This window comes from Heliangelus exortis, unplaced genomic scaffold (assembly GCF_036169615.1).
Source record: "Heliangelus exortis unplaced genomic scaffold, bHelExo1.hap1 Scaffold_75, whole genome shotgun sequence".
Taxonomy (NCBI): Eukaryota; Metazoa; Chordata; class Aves; order Apodiformes; family Trochilidae; genus Heliangelus; species Heliangelus exortis.
In genome coordinates, this window is record NW_027285991.1 from 48,459 (window position 1) to 64,041 (window position 15,583).

The 15,583-nt window shown below is 69.1% G+C and overlaps 3 protein-coding genes across 4 annotated transcripts; all 3 read right to left on the reverse strand.

Moving 5' to 3' along the window:
- Positions 1–53: 53 nt before the first annotated feature.
- On the reverse strand, positions 54–6,631 carry NECTIN4 (nectin cell adhesion molecule 4). Its single transcript, XM_071732753.1, has 9 exons — positions 6,334–6,631; positions 3,830–4,177; positions 3,358–3,648; positions 2,727–2,841; positions 2,180–2,343; positions 1,701–1,848; positions 1,521–1,599; positions 1,237–1,356; positions 54–976 (listed from the first exon to the last, which is right to left on the reverse strand). The coding sequence occupies exons 1-9, from the start codon at positions 6,416–6,418 to the stop codon at positions 725–727; spliced, it is 1,602 nt and encodes a 533-aa protein (XP_071588854.1). The 5' UTR covers positions 6,419–6,631; the 3' UTR covers positions 54–724.
- A 301-nt stretch (positions 6,632–6,932) lies between these two features.
- On the reverse strand, positions 6,933–8,786 carry LOC139790979 (lens fiber membrane intrinsic protein-like). The gene is made up of 5 exons (XM_071732756.1): positions 8,321–8,786; positions 7,865–8,035; positions 7,543–7,683; positions 7,289–7,423; positions 6,933–7,125 (listed from the first exon to the last, which is right to left on the reverse strand). Exons 1-5 carry the CDS (start codon positions 8,478–8,480, stop codon positions 7,058–7,060), a joined length of 675 nt encoding a protein of 224 aa, XP_071588857.1. The 5' UTR covers positions 8,481–8,786; the 3' UTR covers positions 6,933–7,057.
- Positions 8,787–9,025: 239 nt separating this feature from the next.
- LOC139790986 (V-type proton ATPase catalytic subunit A-like) lies at positions 9,026–14,849 on the reverse strand. Of its 2 annotated transcripts, none has more exons than XM_071732764.1 (14): positions 14,740–14,849; positions 14,071–14,199; positions 13,058–13,272; positions 12,710–12,847; positions 12,402–12,553; positions 11,515–11,692; positions 11,316–11,424; positions 10,446–10,568; positions 10,200–10,314; positions 10,037–10,100; positions 9,747–9,950; positions 9,476–9,570; positions 9,232–9,397; positions 9,026–9,140 (listed from the first exon to the last, which is right to left on the reverse strand). In XM_071732764.1, exons 1-14 carry the CDS (start codon positions 14,819–14,821, stop codon positions 9,048–9,050), a joined length of 1,863 nt encoding a protein of 620 aa, XP_071588865.1. In that variant the 5' UTR covers positions 14,822–14,849; the 3' UTR covers positions 9,026–9,047. The 2 variants fall into 2 exon arrangements, with proteins under 2 accessions (XP_071588865.1, XP_071588866.1); XM_071732765.1 differs by having other exon boundaries at positions 9,027–9,140; positions 11,515–11,677.
- Positions 14,850–15,583: the final 734 nt, after the last annotated feature.

Below are 15,583 nucleotides of genomic sequence, written 5' to 3' on the forward strand. Positions count from 1 at the left end.
CGTGTGACGCTCCTCCTGCTCTCTTGCACACAGCTGGGAGTGCTGAGACCAGACGCACTCGACAGGGGTCCCAGGTCCCACGTGGGGGTTTATTTACACGCTGGGGGGGCTGGGGGTCCCGTTCTATACACAGGTCTGTACACATGGGGTACCCCAGGGACCTCCCTGGATAAGGGGGGGGTCCCTTGGCAGTTTGGGGGGGGGGGTTGGGTTTGGTTTTTTTTTAGGGGGTTCGTTTTGAGGGAAGGGGAAGGGGCACAAGCGTCCCGAGTGCCACCAGCAAACCACGTCCCAGCGGGGACAGCCTCGTGTCCCCAGGGAGGTTTTGGGGAGGGGGCTGATCCCCCCAGGGGATCCCCCCTGTCCTGTCCCGGGGTGTGTGCGTGGGGGGTTTGTCCCCCCGTTTGGGGGTCCCCAGCGCCCGCAGTCCTGACGCCGCTGTCACCTCCTTCGCGTGTCCTCGTCCCCGTGCCAGCAGCAGAGTGACATTTGGGGACACGGGGGGGGCGGGAGGGGGGGCACGGTGCTGGTCCCCAAACCCCTGCCAGCAGCAGGGAGACCCCCGGGGTGCAGAGCCCACCGCAGGGGTGGGGGTCGCCGGTGTCCCCCGCGGGCTGGGGGTCTGCAATGTTCCCGGTGTCCCCCGTGGGGTGGGGGTCCCCAATGTTCCCGCTGTCCCCCGTGGGGAGGGGGGGGGTCCCCGCGGTCCCCCCGCCGCGCTGGCTCACACCAGGTGCCCGCGGCCGTTGATGTAGATGCCGTTGGTGGAGGGTCGTGCTTGCAGCATCCCGTTCTCCTGCACGAAGTGGGTCATGGCCTGTTTGATGGGGTCCCCCCCCCCGCCGTCCTCCTCCTCCTCGGGGGGTCCCTTCCCCGCCGGGGCCGTCAGCAGCGGCGCGGGCGGAGCCTCCGTTTGGGTCTCGATCTCCCGCACGGTCGAGAGTGTGGAGTAACTGCGACCCTCGGGCTCCTCGCTCTGCGGGGGGTGGGGAGGGGGCTTAGGCAGGACCCACACCCCCCACACACGCTGCCCCCCCGTCCCCTGCCCCGTGGTGTCCCCCCGCCCTGCCGTGTCCCACCGTGTCCCCCTGTCCCGGGATGTCCCTCCCCTTGCCACATCCGTCCCCTTTACCCTTACGGGCTCCCCCCCCTCTTCCCCGCGTTCCCCCCCCCCCCTCCATGCCCCACATCCCATTGGGGCCCCTCCGGCCCCACAGTGTCCCCCGTGGGTCTCACCATGGCAGAGCAGATGCTGGTGCCCCGCAGGCTGTCCCCACGCAGGCTGTCCCCACGCAGGCTGTCCCCACGCAGGCTGCCCTGACGGCTCTCTGCACGCAGCTGCAGCGTCTCCTCCAGCTGGAACGGCCCCGTCAGACCCGGCCCCACGGGCTCCCCACGGACACCCTGCTCCCCTGTCCTCCTTCAACACCCCCAGGCCCCAAGTACCCCAACCCCTCCCCCTCGACCACCTCCAGCCCCCTCCCCCCAAGCCCCTCCGGCCCCCCACCCCAGCCCCACACCTGGGTGCGGGTGTCGGTGCTGTGGCTCGAGTGGAGCCGTCGGATGGAGTTCTCCCGGGTGAGGGTCAGCTCCTCCTCACTGGGGACACAGGACAAGGGGGGGGGGGACGACACACTCAGCACCAGCCCATGACACCCCCCTCCCCTTCCCTTCCCCCGTGCCCCCTCCCCATCTCTTACTATTTCTCGGAGATGCGTTTGGTCTTGCGCTTGTGGTAAAGGGTCATGACCACCACCACGACCACCAGGACGCAGAGCAGGACGGCGGCGATGACGCCCACCACCACCACTGAGGCTGAGACCAGGTCCACCTTGCGCACCTCGTTATCTGGGGGGGGGGGACCACAGGGGGGCGTGAGGAGGCTGGGGAGGAAGGAGGGTGTGGAGGGAGGGAGGGAGGAGCCCATGGATGGATGGGTGGGGACATGGAGAGGCTGATGGACAAGGGGGGAGACGGAGAAGAACACGGAGGGAGGGAGGAGGCCAGGGAGGGATGAGTAGAAAGTACAGGGACAGACAGCGGGTGGCAGGAGGGGACAGCGGGTGGCAGGAGGGGACAGACAGACAGAGAAGAGCCCAGGGACAGATGGGCAGCGGGTGCCCCCTCAGCCACCGCCACCCCGGGGACCTCCGGGACCCCCCATATCCCAGCGTCCCACCTGTCACCCGGCTCCGGACGCTGACGTTGGCCCGCGCCTCCTTGGTGGCCACGCGGTTGGAGACGCGGCAGATGTAGGCACCGGCGTCATCCGTGGCGAGGGGACGCTGGAACACCAAAGTGTCCCCACGGACCTGCACCCCCGGCGGCAGCGGGGCCTCCAACCTGCGGCACAGCGGGGGCTCCGTCAGCCCGGGTGGCTCCGGCGGCACCGTCGGCTTTGGTGGCACCGTTGGCCCTGGTGGCACTTTGGGCTCCACCATCCCCAGGGCCCGGGCGGTGCCGGAGCCGCCGGTTCCCACGGTGCCGCCCTCGCCCCGGCACGGCCGGGCCTGCCCGGGCACGGCACTGCCATCACCACGCTCGACGCCACGGCCCTGGGCACGGGCACGCCCGGGCAGGGACACGGCGGGGAGGGGACGGGCAGGGGGACACGGCGGGGACAGCGGGGGGGAGGTGGGGACAGGCAGGGGACACGGTGGCTCTGGACGCCTGGCGGGGATCCGGACGCGCGTGGGAGACACGGGGGGTGGCGGCGGGGTCCTCACCGTGTCCAGTTGTAGCTGGGGGGGGGGTTCCCGTCCCCCAGGCAGGTGAGGGTCGCCCCCTCCATCCCCTCCTGCCACTCCTCCGTGTGCCCCAGCACCGAGGCGTCCGACAGGTCTGGGGACAAGGGACAGTGTCCCCCAGTGTCCCCACGGTCCCGCTGTGCCCCCCCTGTCCCTGGTCTGCCCCGTCCCTTCCCCCCTCCCCGTGTCCCCAGCGCCCCCCGTGTCCCCGGTGCCTCCCACAACCCCCAAGACCTCCCTCTGCCCACCACGTTCCCAACGTCCCCCGTGTCCCCAGCGTCCCCCAGGTGTCCCCCAGAGCTCTCAGTGTCCTCCATGTCTCCAGTGTCCCCATGCCCCTCGATGTCCTCCCATCTCCTCCTTCCCCCCATCTCCATGCATGCCCCTCTGCCCAACGTGTCCCCCATGTCCCTGCACACCCCCATGTCCCCACACATGTCCCAGTGTGCCAGGCCCCTGTGTCCCCCGTGTCCCCATACACACCCCCGTGCTCCTATACCCTCCATGTCTCCAGTGTCCCCATGCTGCCTGTGTCCCCCGTGTCCCCTATGTCCCCATATCCTTCCTGTCCCCCACATCCCCCCACGTCCCCCGTGTCCCCGTGCCATACAGGCGACACTGAGCCGGTGGGTGATCCTCTTCTCGTGGCGCAGCCCGGGATGTGCCACCACGCAGGTCAAGCTCTTCCCGTTCATGCTGCGCCCGGGCACGAGGTAGAACTCGGAGGTGACGGATGCGGAGCGGGCGTGTGCGGCGCGGCGCGTGTCGGTGCTGCCGGTCACCTCCGTGTCCCAACGCACCGTGGGGACGGGGCTGCCCTCCGCCGTGCACGAGGCCGCCAGCGTCCGGCCCTGACCCTCCTCCAGCGGCGGCCCCGGGTTCAGGATGGGCAACGGCGGCACTGCCGGGCACGGGGCTCAGACCCAGGGACGGACCCACGCGGGGTCAGACCCATCCGGTGCTGGTACCGGTGCCCCCAGACCCGCCCCACCCAACCCTGTCCCCAGCACCCTACGGGGTACCCACCGCCCCGCGGCCACCCCCCTGTGCCCGCTGCCGGTCCCCCCCGTCCCGGCACTTACCCAGCACCTTGAGGGTCAGGTGCCCCTCGAAGTTGCCCAGAGGGAAGGTGATGAGGTGACACTCGTAGTCACCCTCGTCACCCTGCACGGCGTTGCGCAGGACGATGGCCCCGTCCTCCAGCGCCCCGTCCGCCCTCCGCATCACCCGCCCGGCGTAAGGCTCCAGGATGTGCTCCCCGTGCTGCCGGTTCAGCACGGCCACCTGCGTGCTGCCCCCGGGACCCCTCTTCAGCCACGTCACCTGCTCCACCTGCTCCTGCTCCTGGGCCCGGTACCGGCAGGGCAGAACCACGTCCTGACCCAGCACCGCCGTCACGCTGCGCTGCACCTCCACCACCCCGGCACGGCCTGCGGGCACGGCACCGGCGTGGCACACGGGGACCCCCTGCACCTCGGGGGCCCCCCTGCACCTCTGGGGCCCTGACACCCATCCAGAGCACCCCACCACATCCCCCGTGCCACCGCGTCCCCAGGCGGCAACGCTTGTGCGCAGCTGCGCACACTCGCACACGTGTTTGCACACACACACTTGCACTCATATGCAGGGACACCTGTGCGTGCTCGCACACACACAGACACGCGTGTAGATGCTTCCACACACTCTGGGCACATTTGTGCACACGCATGCTGGCCCTCGTGTACACGCAACACTTGTGCACACTCACGTGTGCTTGATCACGCTTGTGCCAGCACATACACAAGACAGGCCTGTGCGCACGCGAGTGGGCACACTCTGACACGCTTGGACACACCTGTGGACACTGACACGCGTGTGGGCACCCTCAGGCACGCTTAGACACGCCTGTGAGACGCTTGTGCACCCGTGTGTGCTGGGACACACTTGTGCGTGGCGGGGCACACTCTGGTCCCAGCGTGTGGTCCCCGTGGTGTCCCCGTGGTACCAGAGCGTCCCGGTGCCGGGTTTGCTGGTGCCGGGGTGTCCCGGTGCCGGGTTGTCCCGGCGGTGCCGTGTCCCGGTGCCGGGTGTGCCGGTCCCGCCCCGCGGCCCGGGAGTGGTCCCGCCGGTGTGTCCGGCCGGACCGGCCGGTGCGGATGCCGGGCGCTGCCGCGGCTTGCGGAGGGCTCCCACCCCCGCGGCCCCCGGGGCTCCCCGGCGAGCCCCCCGCGCCGCTCCGCCTAATTACCCCCCGATTAGTCGCCGGATTAATTAAATAATTGCGGCGCTGCCCTGGCCCTGACTCACGAGCCCCGGGCCCTGCCTCGGTTTCCCCCCTCAGCGCCGACGGGGTTCAGCGGGACGGGGGTCCCGGAGGGGCGGGGATGCGGGGCGGGTACCGGGGGGGGCGCCGGGGGGGTGCCGGGGGGGGGGGTGGGTTGGCGGGCGTCCCCCGCCGCGGGCGTCCCCACCCCGCGGGGCCGGGGAGCGCGTGGGAACGGAGCGGGGAACCGGCTGAACCGGCTCCCGCCGCCCCACGCCCCGACCGGGCGGGATGCGGGACCTGGGGGGGGGAAGGTTGCGAGGGGGGGGTTGGGGTGCGGGGTGTGTGCGCGCACAGAGAAGGGTGACTGACCCCCTTGGCGCGTGAGCGGGGGGCACACACGCGCGTGGGCACTTGTGACCCTCGGGGGGCGGGGGACCGCACACACACGCGTGGGCACGGACACCCCCCCCCCCCCCCCCCTATACACACACCCCCGGGGTTACACACGTGCCTCACCACCCAGCCCGTTCCCACGGGTCTTTGGGCAGTGGGGAAACTGAGGCACGGAGGAGGGGGGTGATGGAGGATGGGGGAGGGCAGCGACCACCCCAGGAGAGCCACGGGGGGGGGGGGTTGGGGACACAACGATGGGTGGGGCAGTGTCCCCCAGGGGTGCGCCCCGTTCCCACGGGGGGGAGGGGGGGCCCCTGTGTGTGTGTCCGTGTCCCCCCCACACACCGCGTCCCCTGAGGGATCCGCCCCCCCCTCACACACACCCCGGGGGGACGCTCAGGTGCGCGCACACGAACACGCGCACACGGGCACGCGCACGGGGGGACAAACACACACGCACCCCCACCATCCCCCCCCCCCCCCCCCAAAATACGGCGCGACACTATCGGGACAGACGGACACGGGGACACAGAGCCAGGGACAGACGGACACGCGCGGCCGCAGGTGCGTGGAGCCACAGGTGCACACGCGAGGGCACACACGTACACACATGTGCACACACATGTACACACGCAGGTACACACACAGGTGTGCACACATCTACACACGCACGCGTACACACACACAGGTACACAGACACAGGTACACACATACGTGTGCACACACGCACACGCACACATGTACACACGTATACACACATGTACACACACACACGTATACCCACACACACACATTGTGCACACCCCTGTTCACCCCACTCCGACCCCCTGGCCCTGCACCCCCCGGGGGATCCCCCCCACACCCCACCCGAGCAGCCGATACCCTCGGTACCCCCGTCCCGCCCCCCGCCGGTCCCGGTACCCCCCGCCGGTCCCGGTGCTTCCTTACCGGTAGCAGCGAGGAGGAGGAGGAGGAGGAAGAAGAAGAGAAGGAGAAGGAAGGGGGTCCCGGTCCGCATCCCTTGGGGGGCCATGCGGGCTCAGGGGGCTGCCGGGACCCCGGCCAGCACCATCCGGACGGAACCGGGAGGAACCGGGCGGAACCGGGAGAAACTGGGAGGGACCGGACGGGACCGGGACCAGCCGTGCCGGGCTGCCCCGGGCCGTTCCGGGCCGGTCTCGGCGGAGGGGCCGGTGGTGGCGGCTGGAACCGGGACGGGCCGGGGCGGGGGGGGGTGTGGGCGGGGCAGGGGGGGCGGGGCCTGAGGGGGTGGGGCAGGGCGGGGCGGGGCCAGACCGGTCCGGCAGGTAGGGCAGGGGAGGGGCCGGGGGCGCGGCCTTAAAGGGGCGATGGCAGTGACGGGAAGGGAGGGGTCCACACCCCCAGGTGAGATTCCTCGAGGGTGAGACTCACGCCCTCAAAATCTCCCAGTTTCTGCCCAAACTGCGGTCTGGCAGAGACACCGCCCCTCCCCTCCCCCCCTCCGAAATTTACGGTCCCCAGATGCCACCGAGCAGCACAGGGCACACCGGGGGACTTGGGGGGGGTTGGGGGGGGTGGAAGAGCGTTTATTGACACAGCAAAAGTCGGGGGGGATTGGGGGAAAGGGAGGACGGGGAGCTCAGAACAGCAGAGACCGAGCCCAACTCAGCACAGCAGCGACCGGGACCCCTCAGGCTCCCGCCACTTCCGAGCTCTCCGGGGATGGGTCCTTGGCGGCAGCACAGAGGTGGAAAAGTCCTGGGGAGAGGAGAGACACAGAGGGGGGGCTCAGTGGGGGCAGTGTGGGGGTTCTCCCTGCTGTGTCCCCCCCACCCCTCACCCCTCACCCCTGGGTGCTCTCAGCACAGCAGAGCCCGGGCACAGCTCAGTGCAGCAGTGCCGGCCCCGCCGGTGCCGTTACCCGCGGATCCGAGGAGGACGAGGCCGGTCCAGCCCAGGATGTAGGACCAGGAGAAGTTCCAGGGGGGCCGGGCCGGGCTGGGGGGGCTCAGGGTGCCGGCGGTGAGCAAAACCAAACCCAAAAGTGCCAGGAGAGCTGCGGGGGGGTGGACACACACCCGGCTCAGCCACAGAGACCGTGCAGAGCTCATTGCAGCAGTGACACCCCCACATCCCCCCCCTCCCCCCCCCCCCCCAGGGACCGTCCCCACGTACCGGACAGCAGCAGGGTGGCACCGGCCGCACGGACTCGCAGCCGCCGGGCCTCGGTGGCCACAACCGAGACCCCCAGGGCCATCCCGGCAGCGGCCGCCAGCACCGAGAGCAGCAGCAGCACCCGCGCTGCCTCCCACAGCCCTGGGGGGGACACACACGGGCACTGGGGACACCGGCGGGACACGGGACCCCGCGTGGGGGGACCCCCATCCCCCCTGCAGAGACCCCACCCCACCCACCCACGAGACCGGACACAGCTCAGTGCAGCTGTGACACCCCGCCCCCCCCTCCCTCCCCCCCATCTCATCCCCTCTGTACGTACCTGGTGCGGTGGGGAGGGGTCGGCAGGGACCCCCCCGGCAGCCCCCCCACAGCCCCAGGCTCTGGGGTCCCTCCGGTCCCCGTCGCTGCAGCCAGAAGTGGGTGGCGGTGGCGGCCACCAGCAGGGCCAGCCCGGTGGCCCCGCACAGCAGCCCCCCCCCGGCTGGCATCCCTGCGTGGGGACAGGGGACAGCGTGGGGACACCGAGGGGACACGGGGGTGGCAGCAGCAGGGGACATGGGGGACACGGGGGTGGCAGCTCCAGGGGATGTGGGTGACAACCATGGGGACATCTCCCGGGGCGACGTGGAGGTACCCGGGGATGGCACCTTGGGGGACATCTCCAGGGGACCCCGTGGGGGACGCAGGGGTGGCACCTCTCGGAGGCGGGTGGGAACAGTGGGGACAATGGGGACAGTCGGGACAGACCCTCCCCAGCCACCCCCCGGGCACTCACCCGCCTTCAGCACCTGCCAGCCCGGTGCCTCATGGCCACTGTCCCCCTGTCCCCCCTCTGTCCCTCCGGGATGGGGACAGCCCCCCGGGGGTGTGACACGGGCACACGTGTCGCTGTCATTGTCACAGACACAATGTGGGGAAGGCTCTGGGTGCTGCATCACCCGCTGCTGACACCGACAAAGTTTGTCCCCTCTGTGTCACACCCGGGGGGAGGGGGGGGGGCGAGGGGAGAGAGGGGACACAGCCGGGGTCCCACCCTGTCAGGGTGCCAGCGCCTTGGGGACATCACCAGGACAGGGCTGGGGACCCTGTGGTCACCCAGCTGGGGACAGGACACCGGGGACATGGGGGGGACAGGGACAGCAGGAACGGGGACACTGGGGACAAATACTCTCCGGGAGGGAGCAATGGGGTCACACCCACCCCCTCAAGAGGGACAGGTGACAAGTGACACTTTCCCTGTGGCCCCCCCAGATCTTGGTGTTGTCACCTTTGTCACCAAAGCTCTGACGGGGAGGGTGGGGGGACACTATCACCCTCACTCGGGGGGGGGGGGTCACCATCACCTCGTGTCCCACCCAGGCTGTCACTGTCACCTCCATGTGTCCATCCCCCAGTTGTCCCCCACCACAGGGACACCACACCTGGAGACTGAGCATCACCTTGGGCCCTTTATTGGGGATCCAGGGGGGACCCTGCCCCCCCCGCCCCCCCCGTGCCCCCCCTCATTCCCCCAGGTTTCGGAACGCCGCCTGCATCTCCTCCCGGAGCTCAGCGAAAGCCGCTGTGATCTTGGCCTCCCCGTCCTTCACCGGGTCCTGGGGACACAACGGGTGACATCGTCACCCCCCGACTGGGGGGGGTCTCAACCCCTCCCTTCCCCCCCTCCCCCCCCCCCTTTACGCCCACCTTGAACTTCATGGCACTCAGTTTGTAGAGGATGTCCCCCATCTTCTCACGGATGGTGGCCCAGGTGACGCGGTGCTCGCCGGTGGCTTCCACGGCGTGACGGGCCAGGTCGTAGAAGGTGACGATGTTGTGGAGCATTCCCACTGTCTTGTAGAAAGGGCAGAACCTGGTGGGGAGGGGGGGTCAGGGCAGGGCAGGAGGGGCTGAGGGGGTCCTGAGGGGGTCAGGGGGGGTCAGAGGGTACCTGTCATAGGACGAGTACCCATTCTGCTGCAGGAAATCGTCCTTCAGGAGCTTCGCCACCTCCAGGGTCACTTTGTCAGCCTCGGCGAGGGATGCCTGAGGGGGGACAGGTTTGGGGTCCCTGTCCCTAAGCCACCCCATCTCCCATAACCCCCTCCCATCTCATCTCCTCCATCCCATTTCCATCCCATCATCTTCATCCCATTTCCACCTCCACCTCCATCTCCCTCCCATCCCTCCGCCTCCCCCCACCCCCCAGACCCCTCTCCCACCTTCCCAACCAGCTGGACGATCTCCGCCAGCTCCTCCTCCTCCTGCAGGACCTGCCGGGCTCGGCGCCTCAGGGTGGGGAACTCGGGGTGCAGCTGCTCGTGGTGGGGTTCCAGCGCCCGCAGCGCTCGGCTGTAGCTCAGCAGCCAATTCACCGCCGGGAAATGCTTGCGCTGCGCCAACTTCTTGTCCAGACCCCAAAACACCTTTTTTTTGGGGGGGGGGGAAGGGTTGGTGGCAGTGGTGTCACCACCACGGTGCCACAACAGGGTGCTCCCCCCCCCCCACTCACCTGCACGATGCCCAAGGTGGCCGAGGTGACGGGGTCTGAGAAGTCCCCTCCGGGTGGGGACACGCTGCAGGGGGAGGGAAGGAGGGGAGAGCGGGTGGGTGGGTGGGTGGGTGGGTGAGTGGGCAGGGGTCCCCCCCGCGTGTCACCCCCCGGTGTCACTCACGCGCCCACGATGCTGACGCTGCCCTCACGCCCGGGGGTCCCCAGGCACCGCGCTCGCCCCGCGCGCTCGTAGAAGGCGGCCAAGCGGGCACCCAGGTAGGCGGGGTACCCGCTGTCTGCGGGGGGACACGGGGGTCACCCCGGACCCACACATCCTGCCCCCCCCCCCCCCCCCCACCGTGTTAGGGGAAGGCAGGGGCTGGGGGCTCCGCAACACCCTCACCCCACCCCCCCCAGCACCCCTCACCCGCCGGCATCTCGGCCAAGCGCCCCGAGATCTCACGCAGCGCCTCGGCCCAGCGGGAGGTGGAGTCGGCCATCATGCTGGCATGGAGCCCCATGTCACGGAAGTACTCGGAGAGGGTGATGCCTGGGGGGGGACACGGCTCCAGCACCCACCACACGGCTCCAGCACCCACCACACGGCTCCAGCACCCACCACATGGCTCCAGCACCCACCACATGACTCCAGCACCCACCACATGGCTCCAGCACCCACCACACGACTCCAGCACCCACCACATGGCTCCAGCACCCACCACACGACTCCAGCACCCACCACACGGCTCCAGCACCCACCACACGGCTCCAGCACCCACCACAAGGCTTCAGCACCCACCACAAGGCTCCAGCACCCACCACACGGCTCCAGCACCCACCACAAGGCTCCAGCACCCACCACACAACTCCAGCACCCACCACAAGGCTCCAGCACCCACCACACAACTCCAGCACCCACCGCATGGCTCCAGCACCCACCACACGGCTCCAGCACCCACCGCACAACTCCAGCACCCACCACACGGCTCCAGCACCCACTACATGGCTCCAGCACCCACTACATGGCTCCAGCACCCACTACATGGCTCCAGCACCCACCACACAACTCCAGCACCCACCACACAACTCCAGCACCCACTACACGGCTCCAGCACCCACCACAAGGCTCCAGCACCCACCACACAACTCCAGCACCCACCACACGGCTCCAGCACCCACCACACAACTTCAGCACCCACCACACAACTCCAGCACCCACTACACGGCTCCAGCACCCACCACAAGGCTCCAGCACCCACCACACAACTCCAGCACCCACCACATCCCCCCAGCCCACCCGTGTAGATCGAGGCCTCCCGGGCAGCCACCGGCATGTTGGAGGTGTTGGCCACCAGCGTCGTGCGTTTCATGATGGTCTCCGTCCTCCCGTCCACCTCCATGGTCAGCTGGGGGACAGCGTCACCGTCACCGCCCGGCCCCCGCCGTGGGTGCGTCCCCTCCCCTCCCCCCTTTGTCCCTTTTGTCCCCGTCCCCACCTCAGGGAAGTCCCTGAGGACCTCGGACATTTCGTTGCCGCGCTCGCCGCAGCCCACGTAGACGATGACGTCGCTGTTGGAATACTTGGAGAGGGACTGGGAGATGACGGTTTTACCACAGCCGAAGGCCCCCGGGATGGCCGTGGTGCCACCCTGAGCACACCTGGGGATGGGGACACTTGGGGATGGCCACGAGATTCCCACCCCATCCCTCTTCCCAACCCCACCCCTCATCCCATCCCCACCCCTTTTCCCATCCCCACCCCTCTTCCCACCCCTCTTCCCATCCCCATCCTTCTTCCCATCCCCATCCCTCTTCCCACCCCTCTTCCCATCCCCACCCCTCTTCCCATCCCCATCCCTCTTCCCATCCCCACCCCTCTTCCCATCCCCACCCCTCTTCCCATCCCCATCCCTCTTCCCATCCCCACCCCTCTTCCCATCCCCACCCCTCATCCCATCCCCACCCCTCTTCCCAACCCCACCCCTCTTCCCATCCCCATCCCTCTTCCCATCCCCATCCCTCATCCCATCCCCATCCCTCTTCCCAACCCCACCCCTCATCCCATCCCCATCCCTCTTCCCATCCCCACCCCTCATCCCATCCCCACCCCTCTTCCCATCCCCATTCCTCTTCCCATCCCTCATCCCATCCCCATCCCTCATCCCATCCCCATCCCTCTTCCCATCCCCACCCCTCTTCCCATCCCCACCCATATCCCAATCCTCCACCCCCTTTCTCTGTCCCCAGTCCTCAGCTCCAGATGTCCCTTACTCCCATCTCCATCCCTCTTCCCATCCCCATTCCTATCCCCGCCCATCTCCATTTCCATGTCCCTTTCTCCCCCCCCTGTCCCTTCTCCCTTGTCCCCTCTCCCTGTCCCTACGGGAAGAGGGCATCCAGCACTCTCTGCCCGGTCAGCAGTGGGTTTTTTGCCGGCAGTTTCTCGGCCACGGGGCGGTTCTGTCGCACGGCCCAGACCTGCAGCATGGGGAGGGGCTCCCGCTGGCCTTGGAACTCCAGCTCCAGCACCACGTCCTGGGGGGGGGTTGGGACACACACGACACCAGAGCATTCGCTCACCCCCAACCCCACCCCAAACCCATCGCCCACCTCTTGAGTCCCCACCCCCCGCCCCTGGGCACATTTTGTCACTTTGTCACCTCGCGTCCCCCCCCCTCCCCCGCCCCTCACCGTGACGCTGTAGTGTCCTGGGGGTGCGATGTAGGTGACAGTGCCCCGGCTGCGAGGTGGCACCATGATCCTGTGCTGGATCAGGGAATTCTCCATCACCGTCCCATAAATGTCACCGCCGGTCACGTGGCTCCCAACCTGGAGGAGGAGGGGGCCGGGGGGTCGTCAGGATGAGGGACCCCCGTGGCCAGAAGGGGTGTCCCCGTGTCCCCAGGAGGCAGGGGGGACAGCAGTGGGGAGGAGAGGTGTCCCCTTGTCCCCGGGAGGCACGAGGTGAGACCCCGATGGGGAAAAGCAGCGTCCCCAAAAGGCCCCCGGGACCCAGGGGGGGGGGGGGTCCCTGCTCACCCTGATGTCCTTGCTGGGGACAAAGTCCCAGGTGAGGTGTCGGGGCAGGGCGGGGACGCGGGTGCCCCGCGGGATGTAGATGCTGCGGGTGCTCTGCGCGATGTCCCGGAGGGGGCGTTGGATCCCGTCGAAGATGGAGCCCAAAAGGCCCGGACCCAATTCCACCGCCAGCGGCTGCCCCGTCCGCACCACCGGGTCCCCAACACGCACCCCCGCTGTGCCCCCCGCTCAGGAAAGGACACCCAGAGATGGGGGGGACAGGGGGACAGGGGGACAGGAGGAGGGGGACAGGGAGGGGACACAGCGGGCAGGAGTGGGGGAACTGGGAGGGGACACAGGGGACAGGAGTGGGGGAACTGGGAGGGGACACAGGGACGGGACCGGGGGGACAGGGAGGGGACAAAGGGGACAGGACCGGGGGGACAGGGAAGGGACAAAGGGACGGGACCGGGGGACAGGGAGGGGACAAAGGGACGGGACCGGGGGACAGGGAGGGGACAAAGGGGACAGGACCGGGAGGACAGGGAGGGGACAAAGGGGAGAGGACCGGGGGGACAGGGAAGGGACAAAGGGGACAGGACCGGGGGTAACTGGGAGGGGACAAAGGGGACAGGACAAGGGGGGCAGGGAGGGGACAAAGGGGAGAGGACCGGGGGGACAGGGAAGGGACAAAGGGGACAGGACTGGGGGGAACTGGGAGGGGACAAAGGGGACAGGACCAGGGGGGCAGGGAGGGGACAAAGGGGAGAGGACCGGGGGGACAGGGAAGGGACAAAGGGGACAGGACTGGGGGGAACTGGGAGGGGACAAAGGGGACAAGACCAGGGGGACAGGAAGGGGACACAGGGGACAGGACCAGAGGGATAGGGGGACAAGTAGAGGACAGGGAGGGGGAACACGGGGACAGAGAGGGGACAGGAGGAGGGGAGAGCAGAGGAATGGGAGGAAGGGGAAGGGCAGGGGACATGGGGACAGGCAGAGGACAGGCAGGGGACAGGCAGGGGACAGGATACAGGTCTCCTCGTAGACCTGGAGGGTGGCCATGTCCCCGTCCAGACGGATGATCTCCCCCACCAGCTCAGCGTGGCCAACCCGCACCAGCTCGTACATGGCTGCCCCCGCCATGTGGGTGGCTGTCACCACTGTGGGGACACGCCACTGTCACCCCCCCCACTGCCACCACTGTGGGGACACGCCACTGTCACCCCCCCCACTGCCACCACTGTGGGGACACGCCACTGTCACCCCCCCCACTGTCACCACTGTGGGGACACGTCACTGTCACCCCCACACTGCCACCACCGTGGGGACACGCCACTGTCACCCCCACACTGCCACCACTGTGGGGACACGCCACTGTCAACCCCACAGTGCCACCACCATGGGGAGGGACACGCCATTGTCACCCCCCACAGTGCCACCACCGTGGGGACACGCCACTGTCACACCCCCCCCCACTGCCACCACTGTGGGGACACCCCACTGTCACCCCCCCCACTGAGCGGACACGCCACTGTCACCCCCCCCACTGCCACCACCCTGGGGACACGCCACTGTCACCCCCCCTGTTCTCAGCCTCCCCCCCCCGCAGCTCCTGTGTCCCCATCCCTGTCCCCTTCTCCCCCCCCGTCCCCATCTTGGGGTCCCAAAGCCCACGGGTGTCCCCGTCCCCACGGGGGTACCGGGTCCCGAGACGCCGTGCACGGTGCCCATGTGCCCCTCGTGCTCAGCCTCCTCCATCCGTGTCCCCCGGGTCCCCTCCATGCTGTCACCTCCCCGCTGTCACCTCCCCGGTGTCACCTCCCCGGTGTCCCCTCCCTTATAGGGGGACAGCGGCCACGGAGGAACCGGAGGGGACCGGTGGGGACACTGTGGGGGTGGGGGGGCTGTGTACAGTCAACACAATGGCCCCACCCCCCGGGTGGCGGCCACCGGCACGCGCCAGCCTGGCACAGGGTGACAGTGACACCGCGGGGAGGTGACAGCCACAGCCAGGGGACATCGGCCCAGACCGGCTGGGAGCCACCCCCCCCCTATCCCCAATGTCACCCGAGTGTCACCTCCCCGTGGAGTGGGGTGGAGGGGACGCTGTGTCACCCACGGGGAAAAGAGCCAGGGGTCCCATCCTGCCCCCCCCCCCAATGTCACCTCCCTGGGGGTCCCATCCTGTCCCCCCCCCCCCGCGTCACCTCCCTGGGGGTCTCATCCTGTCCCCCCCCCCCAGTGTCACCTCCCTGGGGGTCTCACCCTGTGTCCCCCCCCCAGTGTCACCTCCCTGGGGGTCTCACCCTGTGTCCCCCCCCCAGTGCCACCTCCCTGGGGGTCCCATCCTGTCCCCCCCCCCAGCGTCACCTCCCTGGGGGTCTCACCCTGTCCTCTCCCCCCAGTGTCACCTCCCTGGGGGTCTCACCCTGTCCCCCCCCCCAGTGTCACCTCCCTGGGGGTCCCATCCTGCCCCCCCCCCCCAGTGCCACCTCCCTGGGGGTCTCACCCTGTCTGTCCCCCCCCAGTGCCACCTCCCTGGGG

Coding starts and splice junctions, on each gene's coding strand:
- NECTIN4 (XM_071732753.1), bottom strand. CDS start 6,418: ATGGCCCCCCAAGGGATGCGGACCGGGACCCCCTTCCTTCTCCTTCTC. Junction 3,649..3,829: donor CCTGACCCTCAAGGTGCTGG/GTAAGTGCCGGG, acceptor CGTGCCCGGCAG/TGCCGCCGTTGCCCATCCTG. Junction 2,344..2,726: donor CCCAGCTACAACTGGACACG/GTGAGGACCCCG, acceptor GCTGTGCCGCAG/GTTGGAGGCCCCGCTGCCGC.
- LOC139790986 (XM_071732764.1), bottom strand. CDS start 14,821: ATGGAGGGGACCCGGGGGACACGGATGGAGGAGGCTGAGCACGAGGGG. Junction 13,273..14,070: donor CCAGGTCTACGAGGAGACCT/GTATCCTGTCCC, acceptor CGGGGGGCACAG/CGGGGGTGCGTGTTGGGGAC. Junction 9,571..9,746: donor TCGTCCAGCTGGTTGGGAAG/GTGGGAGAGGGG, acceptor GTCCCCCCTCAG/GCATCCCTCGCCGAGGCTGA.
- LOC139790979 (XM_071732756.1), bottom strand. CDS start 8,480: ATGCAGCACCCAGAGCCTTCCCCACATTGTGTCTGTGACAATGACAGC. Junction 7,424..7,542: donor TGCCACCCTGCTGCTGTCCG/GTACGTGGGGAC, acceptor ACCCCCCCGCAG/CTCTCCTGGCACTTTTGGGT. Junction 7,126..7,288: donor CGTCCTCCTCGGATCCGCGG/GTAACGGCACCG, acceptor TCCTCTCCCCAG/GACTTTTCCACCTCTGTGCT.